The sequence below is a fragment of the Lacerta agilis genome, chromosome 4 (genome assembly GCF_009819535.1).
Source record: "Lacerta agilis isolate rLacAgi1 chromosome 4, rLacAgi1.pri, whole genome shotgun sequence".
NCBI lineage: Eukaryota > Metazoa > Chordata > Lepidosauria > Squamata > Lacertidae > Lacerta > Lacerta agilis.
Genome location: NC_046315.1, coordinates 31,799,138 through 31,811,318, shown reverse-complemented (window position 1 = coordinate 31,811,318; position 12,181 = coordinate 31,799,138). Strand labels below are relative to the sequence as shown.

Below are 12,181 nucleotides of genomic sequence, written 5' to 3'. Positions count from 1 at the left end.
AACTAGTGGTGCCAGTGCATCACTAAATGATGGCTCTCAGTGATTAAACGAATGCAGCAGACATAATATGACACACTTATTCTAAAGTAAACAATATCCTTTCTACAGGCACTTTGTTGGCTACTGTGAGAAACAGGATGCCAGACTAAATAGGCCTTCTATCTGATCCAACAGAGCTCTTCTTATATTCTTTCATAGAATTGTAGAGTTGGAAGGGACCCTGAGGATCATCTAGTCCAACCCCCTGCAATGCAGGAATATGCAGCTGTCCCATATGGGGATTGAACCTGCGACCTTGGCATTATCAGCACCACACTCTAACCACTCTATCCTGAGCTATCAGGCTGTCTTAAACAGACACTGGGTGCAGTTGTCATACTTTAATATATATTCACAAGCTTTCCTGCAAGGATGTAATATCCATGTAAAAAAATGTTCCATTGGAAGGCTTTTGTTTCGTTTTGGAGACTGACATCACACCTCGTTTTTTGGTGCTTTCCAGAGCAATATTTGTAGCATTATAGCACTGAATCCCAGAATGAACAAGCTGTAAGGAAATAAGTGTGGCATGGATATCACAGCAAACATCTCTGTGTCCCCACCCCCAATTCTTTCTTTTTAAAAAGCCTTTTGCTCTTTAGCATCTGGAATGAATTAGAAGCAAAATAATAAAACTTCCTGCGTGAAGAACGTTTCCTCCCACAGCTCTTTGAAGGAAGGGAATATATTCAGGTGTCCTTGTTCTTACTGTTATGGAATTTCTTGTTAATATCAGCATCACCCTCCAGAGTACCATTATTTTCCTGGAGGAATTGAGTGACTCAGTGAATGATGTAATAGCCCCATGAAATAGTGCTCTTTCCCCCACCTCCCGGCCTTAAGTGAAGTGAGTCCAGTTGATCTTTGTCAGATTCTTATCTGCTTATGTATGCTATGTTAAACTAATGCAAAAGATCACTCTGAAAATTGCCCAGGAGACAATCTCTGCCCTTAAAGGAAAATTTTAATTTGTTGAATTAGAAAATGCAAGCATGGATGGTGCTATGGTCTTGAAGGCACAACAGTTCAGCTGTCCCTTTCTGCTTGGAGAATTTTTTTAATGCTTGTTTGGGACAATCCCATAGAAACTTGATGAACAGCTGAGCAGAGATTTGGGGGTGGTTGAGAGAAATATGGATAAAAGCCTCCCATTTGATGTGACTCCACATTCTTCAGGCCACTGCAGAAGCTATATGCACGAGCAAATGTGTTAAAGCTGTTTAAACGTGCTAAAAAAGCAACAGCTTTTAGATAGCTTTTGCCATATCCATCTAAAGTATTCTAAACTGAATCCTGGTGTCTTAATCCATGTAGACTACATAAGATGTCCCACTTGTAAGGTTTTTGAAGACCTGTTGTTTTCAGGCTACAAAAAGAATAGAAAACTGCATGTAATGTATTGAGAGAGAATATAATGAAAATGATCTATAGATGGTATTTAACACCAGTCAAATTAGCTAAGATGTATCATAATGTGAGCAATCAATGTTGGAAATGTAAACAGATTGAAGGTACCTTCTATCACATGTGGTGGACATGCCCAAAGGTAAGGGACTTCTGGGAGACAATTTATAATGAGATTAAAAGAGTGTTAAAACACACCTTCTCTAAGAAACCAGAGGCCTTTCTGCTGGGCATGACCAATCATGAGATACCCAGTAAGGATAGAACTTTCTTTATGTATGCCACAACAGCAGCTAGAATTTTGATTGCAAAAAATTGGAAAACTGAAGAATTACCAACGGTTGAAGATTGGCAGATCAAGATGATTGAATATATGGATCTCGCAGAACTGACAGCGAAACTCCGTGACCAGAGGGAGGAAAAGGTGCAAGATGAATGGAAGAAATTCAAGGACTATTTAAAGAAACGTGAAAAGATAGAGATTTGATGGAATCAAAGGACAATCGAGGCGATAGCAATAATAGGTTAAGTTAAAATAGGAGTTTTAGGGTAGATGTAAGAATTAAGGTTTTTGTATTGTTAAAATAAGTTTAGAGATATAGAGATTGATAATGAGGTAGATAAGTTTTTAAAGAAGATTTAAAGGGGTTATAAAGTTACTAAAGTATATTTGAAATGAACACTGAAGAGAGGGCTTGGGGAAGTCCATTAAGTAAGATTTGAATAAGTTTAGAGTATTTTGGAATTGGTTTTTATTTTTGTGTAATTAGATGTAATTTCTATGTTGTATTTTTTCTGTTTTGTAGTGGTTTGTAGTTATAAGTTGTAGGTTTTTAATGTTTATGTCTTTTTCTTTTTTCTTTTTGTCTTTTATGTTTTTAATCTGAAAATTTTAATAAATTCTTAATAAAAATAAATAAAAAAAAAGAATAGAAAACAGTGTATCAGCAAGAGTGCTGAAGATGGAATCGCTGTGCTGAATGTACCTCTTCTTCTGTTTCTTTAGAAGAAAATTTCTGATATTCTTTCAAAATCATCTCCAAAACCAGGAGTCCCTGAAGACCTACAGAAACTTATTAAGGAACATTTTTGTGCTAAACGTTCAGTGATTGAATTAGAAGAATTACAGTTGCCAGGTAATGAAATATATTATATAATGAAGGATATTATAAAAGATGCACCAGCAGAAAGAACAATAGGAATGTTAGTTTGTAACACAACTGTGGCCTGGTTCGTTCGTGCTAAACCGTGCTGCAACATTTAACTCTGATCCCAGCCGAGCAATGTAACTATGATTTATTAAATATAGTTAAAGATCACTCATTAACCAAGGTTTGTTCTTGGTTTACAAACCTTTGCTAATGTTAACCATACTTTAGTATGACATGCAAACCCAGAGCACCTCCTTAACTATGGTTAAGGAGTGATGCAACGAACCTCCCTGTCACACTCCCCTCCCCTGTTACTAAGTTTATTTATTTTTATTTTTTTGCTGCTCAGGTGTTCCGGGCCAGACTAATTAGTCACCCCACCTGTCCCTCGGAGTTCCGTCAATGAAGTTAACTCCCTGGTAGTTACAAAACGGGAGTATCTTAGTAACCGGAGTGTCTTTGTCCAGCTGCCGTGGCCATTTATAATCCTTGCTCTGGGCTTCAGGGGTTAAACACCATTTTGCCTACAGCCCCAGGGTCTCTCTCTCTAGATCCCTCACTGTAGCAGTCTGCTAAGCCCTTTTAGCAACTCCGTGGCATACACAATGTTGCAGCCCGCTAGCCCCTCCTGAGTGAAACCCCTAAGACACAAACTAACACCCCGCAGGACTGTTTGGACTCTTCCCTGGGTTCACCTCTTCATGAGCAGTTTATAACCCGCTGGACCCAAAAATTGACGACGACTGACTTATAGCAACAAAACTAGTCTTTATTTTCTTTTTAGAGCATAACGGTTTCAGAGAATCAAAAGTTTAAACGTAGTTTCATAACAGCCTAAAAGGTTTACTATTCAGTATAACATACTCAACCTTCGACCTAGCCTAACCTACCCACCACTGTCCTGGTCTCTAACCCTCTCTCCCTCAGTCACCACTCACTCCCTCTTTCTCCCTCCTTGACCAACTGCAGTTCCCTCCTTTTAAAGGGCGAAAAGTCCCGCCTCATGCGAGCGAACTGCCACTCAAACAGACGGAATCTTAACTCTTCACACGCTGGGGTTTCTGACCATACCCTGCCTAAGGGCAGATCCAAAAGCTACAGAGCCGCAAGTGAAGAGCAAGAGAATATTCAAACCCATCTCAAGTGTTTGCTACTCTCACCGGTGCTATTCTGTGACATCTTAAACCAAGGTTTAAGTGATTGTCTGCCAGGCACCTCACCTTTAACAATGGTTTAATAATCTCTTTTTATGTAAAGTGCCCTCGAAGCGTGGCTGACTGTAAATTCCTAAAGACAAATACCTAAATAAAATAAAATGCATTGAAAGAAATGGAACTGTGTATCATAGAGTGGGGAAGATGTTTTGGATCTCTAGCTGCTAACGAAAGTCAGCAATAACATACTTGTGTAAGCAGCAGGATTTCGTGTATCGCTTTGTAAGCCCCTGGCTGCTGGAGATACAGAAAGTATAGCATTTGCCATTCTCGGGTGAGCCAGGGTTTGGTGTGGGTTTCAGGAACTGTTCTGTATAGTTGAATTGTGCAGTTTTGTGGTATTGGTTAATGATTCAGCTCTTGAAAGAGAAAGCTGCAAACATTTCGTAGCATGCACAGCTGGTTAAGCAAAGCTATGTTTAAGGATAAATTAGGAGAGGGCTTTATGGCAAGATGATTTTAGAAGGAATCTGGGTTGGGCTCAGTGCTTTTTTTTCAGGGGGTACTCAAGGATACACAGTGCCAGCACGTATTTTTCTAGGGGAAAAGCACTGGTTGGGCTAAATGTTGTTCCCATCATTTTGCTAGTCTGCTTTAAAGCTTCTTGTTATTAGCTGTGAGTGCTTGTGAAACTCTGCCTTTCCAAAGAGCACTGTACATGACTTTTGGCAAAAGAGCTTTCCTGGAAGATTTAATCGAAGGTCTTAGTTTTAGCACCAAGCAACAATATTCTCTTGCGGTTTCAGATGCCTGTTTCCTCCCTGCAAATGACCTCACCCACAGTTTTTCTTCCTACCTGAAAGAAAGTGAGTAGCTCATTGGTTTGAAGGTGTTGTGTGCATATAACTCTCATGCCCATTCTTTTCCTTAAAGGATTATAATCAAATTTAGATTTCCATTATTAGTCTAAATAAACGTGTTTCTTATTCTACTGTCTGTTTTCTGTATAGGTGCATTACCTTAACGTGGTTAGATTATGTTTGTTTTGGTCCTTTATTGATTTCCAACAGAAATTGTTATTTTCTTAATGTTCAGCAACAAACTTGCTTGTTTTTGGTACTTGGTGGTGGTTGACAATAAAAAAAATATGATTAAAAAGCCAATAATACATACACATTTACTCACTGCAGTCCAATTATCAACAGGTTTGTGCTAGAAATCATCACATTTCTCCCCAGATTCTGAACTGGTATGAACATTGTTTGGAAGGGTTTTAAAACCAAGCTCTCAAACTTGAAAATATCTAAGGGAGCCCTTGTGCCAGATAGATTTATAGAAAAATGGAGTATACTGTACATACAAATCACAAAAACAAAAAATACTTGGATAATATGCAATGGTATATATTGTGGTCATGAAACTGGTGCAATATTTAGTTCTGTAATATTTATTATATTTAGCTTTATGTGAGGTTTTTTATATACTATTATATAGCAGAGTAAGGTGGAGCTTAATCTGTAGTGTTTCTTTTATACACATGTACACACACAGAGAGAGAGATAAAGATATCAAAACAATATTATGCTATGGTCATTTGGGAGATGGGACAGCTTGTCCAGTGTCTTTTGACATTTTCAGTGGTCTTGCTTCGCCATGCCGTTTGATGCTCACCTACCTGCCTGGAGTGGATTAGCTTTGGAAATTTATTTATTACAATGTGGCTTTTACAAAAGTCAAACAAACTTAAAAGTTTGCCTGCCTGCCAGTAGGCACGTAAGCACCATGTTCTCATGCAATTAGTCATTGCTGTACATTTTGCATAACTGCTCCTGCGGCATGTCGTCTTCCCCACTGCAGTCTGCCCCAAATGGGCGAAGCTCCGTAAAAACCACATGGAGAAGAAGTCAGTGGTGATGATGATAATCTGCAGCTCCGCTCTTCGCTGTCTGGAACTCATCAAGTATGTCGTTAGGCGATGTAATAGAAGCTGGCACCCTTTTCTGAGGTTTTGTCTGAAACCACTGAATCATAGGCAAAACCCGGGCACTGTCTGTCCTCTGCTAGCCTACGAAGTCACAGATGTATTTGCTCAGGCAGCTTCCCTACACTGGTAGCTTCCTTGCCTAGCTCTAGCATGAATATTTCAAGTCCAAAATAACAGTTTTTAAAAAGCTTCTTAACTTGTTGCATATGGTATCTTGTTAGTTCTGGGAAGCATTAATCTCCATCAAATGGATTGGGATGCTACAGATGTATTGCACCAGTACCACTTCCACTTCTTCCTTGGTTGGTTTGGTTTTATATGTGTGGTTTTATTAAAGAGAAGGGGAAGAGTGATAAACCACCAAGGAGGACAGAGGTCCTTTTAATAGGTATAAAGAATAAATTATAGCAGATGGGTTTTTGTGTACCGCATAAGGTACACTTTCTGAATTTCCCGATGTTTCATGACAGCTGGAACCTATACTAGTTTATTATATTTGTTCATATAACCCAATATTGGATACTTGGACTGGCAGCAGTTCTTTAGAGTCTCACATGAAGCTACTTGTATTTGTAGATAAAGATATTTAATATGGGACCTTCTGCAAACAAAGCATTGCTTTACCATAGCTCTGCCACTGAGCGGGTGGCGCTGTGGGTTAAACCACAGAGCCTAGGGCTTGCTGATCAGAAGGTTGGCGGTTCAAATCCCCGTGACGGGGTGAGCTCCCGTTGCTCGGTCCCAGCTCCTGTGCACCTAGCAGTTCAAAAGCACGTCAAAGTGCAAGTAGATAAATAGGTACCGCTCCGGCGGGAAGGTAAACGGCGTTTCCATGTGCTGCTCTGGTTCGCCAGAAGTGGCTTTGTCATGCTGGCCACATGACCCGGAAGCTGTATGCTGGCTCCCTCGGCCAAATGCGAGATGAGCGCCGCAACCCCAGAGTCGGACATGACTGGACCTAATGGTCAGGGGTCCCTTTACCACTGAGCTATGGTCCCTCTCCCCATATTTTTTAGTAAAAGATACATCCTTCTCCCTTATTGCATAAGTTTGTCTGGATTTGAATCCTGGGCATTGTCATTCTTGAAGCAGAAATCATGTCCCTAGGCAAAGAAGTCTTGACACCATTAGTGAAGGTACAAGAATGCTACCACCTAGAACAGAGGTGGGGAACTTGTGGCATTCCAGACATTGCTGGACTCTCAGTTCCCACCATCCCTGTCTATTGGTCTCACTGGAAGAGGCTGATGGGAGCTGGAGTCAAACAACTTCTGGAGACCCATAATTTCGCCAACCTCCCAGAGAGAGAGAGAGGTAAAACAAAAACCTGAGCGTGTGTCTTATGTTGTAGGTTGGAGTTCAGCAGGTATTCCCCAGGGCTGGAAACACTGAGGACCATTACAATTTAATAAACTTTCCCTTGGTGCACTCATTCTTTTTGTACTTGAAATACATCAGTTCCTGTCCTCATTTTCTTTTCAGTTCCATTTTTCTTTTTTAAAACTATTTTCTGTTCTAGGTCAATGGCAGCATTCAAAGGAGATGGCAAGGTGATGAAGATGTTTGCAAAACACATAAAGGTAAGCACGGTTAAGAGAGATGAGTTTATTTTTATAACTATTTTCTGTTCACTTGCCCTTTGGGTGTCTCAAAGCTCTTCTAACCACCTCCGCCTCCCCCTTCCACCAATTACTAGTCTGCTAAGAGATCAGCAAACAGGGGATACTAGCCTCTTGGGCTAGTAAAAAAGAGAAAGCTACCGTGCAGGGAAGAGGAAGAGGGAAAGATCACTCTAGCTCCCTCTGCTAGCCTTTTTTATGCTGCTCCTGGAGGAAAAGCCTTTCCTCCTTCATCTAGCACAGAAACCAAATGGTATGACAGAGAAGGGATGTAACAATCCTAGTCACTTGCCTGCATGGAATTCTGCTTGCCAAGGACTACCAGGCAAAATGGCTTAAATACAGAGTGTAGTTGCCTTTGTGTGCTAACTGTGTCCAGTAAGTATATTTTCCCTGCTTATTCCTAAACAAATTCAATCTGGTGCTAACTTTATAAAGGCAAGTATATTGTGCATGTTAACTTCATACAGATGTACATTTCTTAGTTCCACAGAAGCATACTGATTTTTCAGTTGTTTGTAGGTGGTGGTGGAAATACGTCCATTATGGAAAAAGGTGGAAGCATTGAATAGCACATTAAAAGAAAACAAACACTGTTTATAGTTAGTAGGCTTTAGTTGCTTTCCTTTTCCCCTTGAAAAGTTTCCCACTTAGGTTTCTTTTCTTTTCCATGGAGTAATGCCGAACGTCCGTTAGTCTAGAGATTTCTTCAGATGTCTTTTAAATATTTGAGAAGGAATTGGAAATGTATATAGTTGTTCTCTCCCCTGCCTCCTGCAAATGCTACGTTTTTATTTGTTTCCATCAAACAGTTACAAGAGCAGGTGAAGATGCTGGAGAAAGGGGTCATCCATGTGGGTGTTGGGACACCTGGAAGGATCAAAGCACTCTTACAGCAAGGTAAGGCTGTGTTGCAGTAACGAAAATAGAGGGTTCCTCCACCCCTAAGAATTGTTTCCTGAGTCTGTATATTTGATCATCTGTGGCAGGCCATGTTTGCATGCCACAATAAGCCAAGAATCTGTGCTTAATAAACAGTGGTTATGCACGAGCTGCATACAGATGCACACAGCCCAGTCGCTTCCCCTTCACTCATCCCTTCGTACAAGTGTGTAAGCAAACTGGGAAAGGAATAGCGTACACCTACACAGTGCACTTAGCACAGTCAGACCGCGATGAAGCTCTTTGTCTGTGCTATAAAGGCATCAGGTTGAGCTTCCCTGGGAAGACCATTCCACAAATGAGGTTCATCGCCAAAAAGGCCTTTTCACTTTGTCATCTGCTCCCCCAGCTTCAGAGGAGGGTCTACAGAGTTGATCTCTGCGTGTACGGGAAGGTTTGTTGTTGTAGAAGGGGCTACCATTGAGGCTCGTGCTCACCTTTTCTGCAGTTTAAAGCAGGAATTTGCAGAATGGAGGGGCTGGAGTGTGCAACCCTGCAGCTTCTACCCAGTCTCTTAACAATGGTTGAGCAAGAGCCAGCATTACATCATATTCATAATGCTGCTTATGACACACCGCTTTGGGAATTTGAACAGAAAAGTAGTTTATAAATAATAAATCATCAGCGTAATAAAAGCACAGTTCTTGCGTTTTTATGAAGTAGAAGTTTGGGGAATTAGTTGCTGGCACATACTTGGGATTAGCATGCCAGTGGCCGTTCTGCTTTTGTGTTTAGCTATTGAATAGGCACAGGACTGATTTCATAGCCAGAAACTTGCAGGGATCTTTCTTTATAGTCTGTTAACCAAGAAGGGCGGGACTTGATATGCAAAGACTAGCTGCCTGGGGATTGATTGGGCAGCAAAAAAATTTAAAAGCCCAATATCATTTTGATAATGCACTTGTCACACTACTAACAAATGTCTCTTACTATCTCCTCAGATGGTCTTAGCATGACATCCTTGAAGTATGTCATCTTGGACTGGAATTGGAGAGATCAGAAGTTAAGAAGATTAATTGACATCCCTGAGGTACCAAGCAATAATATTTAACAAGTAAAAGCCTGTGTGGTGTCTTACATTCTTCTATTTCACATTCTAGAAATGCAAAGGGGAAAGGGACTTTTTACACAAACGCACATCATAATTTTAGTTTTCTAATCCGAGGCTTAAGAGATACATGCTGGGCCATTGCACACATTATGTTGGGAACATGGACTTGTCACTACATGGGTCAGCTAGTCTTTACATGGCTGCTGTGGTGCTGAAGAGCTCTGTCTAGCTGAAGCAGGAGAGGAAGTATATGCAGTAATGTGTTGGGCTGCCTCTCTCTTCAGCCTCCTGGCATGCTTACCTTTCCTGCTGTGATTCTCTTTAACACCTCAAGCCTACATTCATTTTCATTAAAGTCAAGTTCCATTGATTTCTCTGACACCTTTCAAATAAGCTATGTAGGAAAGCAGCAACATAAGCAAGTACTGCTGCTGCTTTCAAAAAGTTCCAGACCGTAGGATTTTCAAATAGAGTGTCTAACAACAACAACAACAACAACCTGTTAGAGGTAAGCCTGGAGAACAGAACAAAAATTATTCTAGCAGATTTCACACACACACTTTGTTAACTCCTGCCCTCTACCTAAGGAGGACTAACACTTACACTTACCTTCTTTTGAAAAAACACAATTCCATAATAGGGCAAATCATCTGATCTTGTAAACTGAATTTATGCTCATAATCTGGTAGCTTAGTGGGGAAAATTGTACTTTTAAGGCTGTACTCCCAAGCATACTTTCCCCCTTTATTACATTTGAAATTCTAAAAATAAAAGTACAGTTGAAAAGTACAAAATACTGTACAAAACTGTGATATGCAACTGCACAGATGTATATACAAGCATCACATAATTTATACCTATTTTCTCCTGAACCACTGAAACCAAAATTAAAGAATTGTCTTGATTAGAGTACGATTATATCACACTAAAACAGTCCAAAGCATACTTAACTTGGTATTAATTCCTCAGGTATGTTTAGGGTTGGGATGTGAGTGAACTGTGCTGATTGGTATACCTTGTAATTTATGGCAAACACTGTTCTGTATATGCTATCAAACCAGCAGGCACTTAGCTACATCCTCGGTCAGAAAATGCCCTTTAATACGTGGAAGCAGCATTTGCCATAATGATACACCAAGAACCATATGATGCATGAGATGGCCTCTGGTGCAGCGAATCCATTCTATCACACTTTTCACAAGCTGGTTAACAAACCAGTAAAGGGGAAGCTTTGTGTTATGTCTGAATATCTGGGGATGTGGTGTATTCGACCCTAATAACCCAGGATTGCTAGCCCTCCTTAAATGTTGTTCACTTATAATTCCTATTCAATTATTATTATTATTATTATTATTATTATTATTATTATTATTATTATTTAAAAGCCAAAATCTTGGATTTAGAAGTAGCACTCAGCTTTTCCCATCCTGGTTTCTTTACTTGCTTAAGTGAAGAATGAAGCAGAAACAATCAGGATCAATGCACTAGCATGCAATCCATGCACAGTATGGTTGATTAGCCCAAGGATAACTGCTATGTGTGAATGTGGCCAGGGCCTCTTTTGCACTAAATGTGTTGCGTTTGACCTTTCCACTCTAAGCCTTGTTTTACCAAGCTGTTGAAAATGTCACAATATAGTAAGCCCATTGGTTTTCTCAATGTTCAGAAAAGTCTACTACTAGAGATTGCAATGAATTTCCATAACTGAAGCAAGAAGGTGCCCCCTTGTGGCATTTTTCAATGTGAAATTATTATAGTAGCAGCTGATGCAGCTGGCAAGATGACTAATATGCATACATAAAACTGAGTTTTATTGAATTTGCTTCCCAGCCAAAATGCTTGTAATTGAAACATCATTTACTGTCAGTTACCCCGATGACCTTTCAAACAGGTATAGGTTCAAACTTCCTTGCAGACAAGCTCAAGTTTTTTAAAAAAATTCTAGTCTGCTTAGCCTCCCACATGCAGACAGTGTTGCCCAGGCTGACTTGAGCAGTGGATCTGACAAACTCCTAATGCAGAAGGAACTGTTAATTGCCATGGGCAAGCGACAAGCTGCAAGTTTGCAGGCATGTTTCTTAACCGATGGTGTTTCATAAGTACATGTTTAATGGGGGGAGTGTTGTGCCAGTATTAAAAATAAGAGAAGTATAAGGTATCAGCTGGCTGGAGTGAGTGAGTTCGTGAGAGAGACAGCACAATAAATGTTTGCATGGGGGTCTTGCAGTAACCTTCAAGGGCGGCCCAGAACATTTTTCCACTGTAGGCAAAATGCCCTGCTGCTCCCCCACAGATCCTGGCCCTCTCCCTGACAACGCCATTGTGCCTAGATTGCCACTGGCCTAGCCACTGCAACTGTACCCTAATCTGCAGCTGCACTTGCACTGCCACCATGATGCAGTGGCAGCAGTGGGGGGCGTGGCTTTTGTGGTGAGGGCAGTGGTGGTGCTGCAGTGGTGGCATAGGTGAAACTGCAGTGGGGCTGGCAACTGCTGGGGTGGGAAGGAATGGGTGGATCTGCCTCCTGAGGCAAAGTTCTTCACCTCGCCTCACAGAAGCGCCGGCCTTGGTAACCTTAATTCTCTAATTTTTTTCCTTTTTTCTCCAGACAAGGAAAGAAACCATTGAACTTCTGGAAATGGGACTGATCAAACTGTGTAGAGAGGGCACTGTGAAAGTGGGACTCTTTTAGATATAATGTTTGCCCTTGAATTCAACTCATCCTTCAGTCTGCCCAAGTTGAGGCTGCTTTTTAATTCTGAAATGCATATAGTAGAAGCCCTTTTGTCACCCTTAATTATTTTGCAATAAAGCCAGCTTTTGTATGGAGTCCTCTA

General features: G+C 40.7%; 1 protein-coding gene across 4 annotated transcripts in view; it reads left to right on the top strand.

Moving 5' to 3' along the window:
• Positions 1 to 12,181, top strand: part of CMSS1 (cms1 ribosomal small subunit homolog) — a 179,099-nt gene extending 166,918 nt beyond the window's left edge. For all 4 annotated transcript variants that reach the window (XM_033146612.1, XM_033146613.1, XM_033146614.1 and 1 more), the window contains exons 4-10: positions 2,450 to 2,579; positions 4,555 to 4,614; positions 5,606 to 5,708; positions 7,252 to 7,312; positions 8,164 to 8,251; positions 9,235 to 9,323; positions 11,953 to 12,181. In XM_033146612.1, the coding sequence (XP_033002503.1) occupies positions 2,450 to 2,579; positions 4,555 to 4,614; positions 5,606 to 5,708; positions 7,252 to 7,312; positions 8,164 to 8,251; positions 9,235 to 9,323; positions 11,953 to 12,036 (615 nt within the window). In that variant the 3' untranslated portion in view covers positions 12,037 to 12,181. The remainder of the gene's footprint in view (positions 1 to 2,449; positions 2,580 to 4,554; positions 4,615 to 5,605; positions 5,709 to 7,251; positions 7,313 to 8,163; positions 8,252 to 9,234; positions 9,324 to 11,952) is intronic.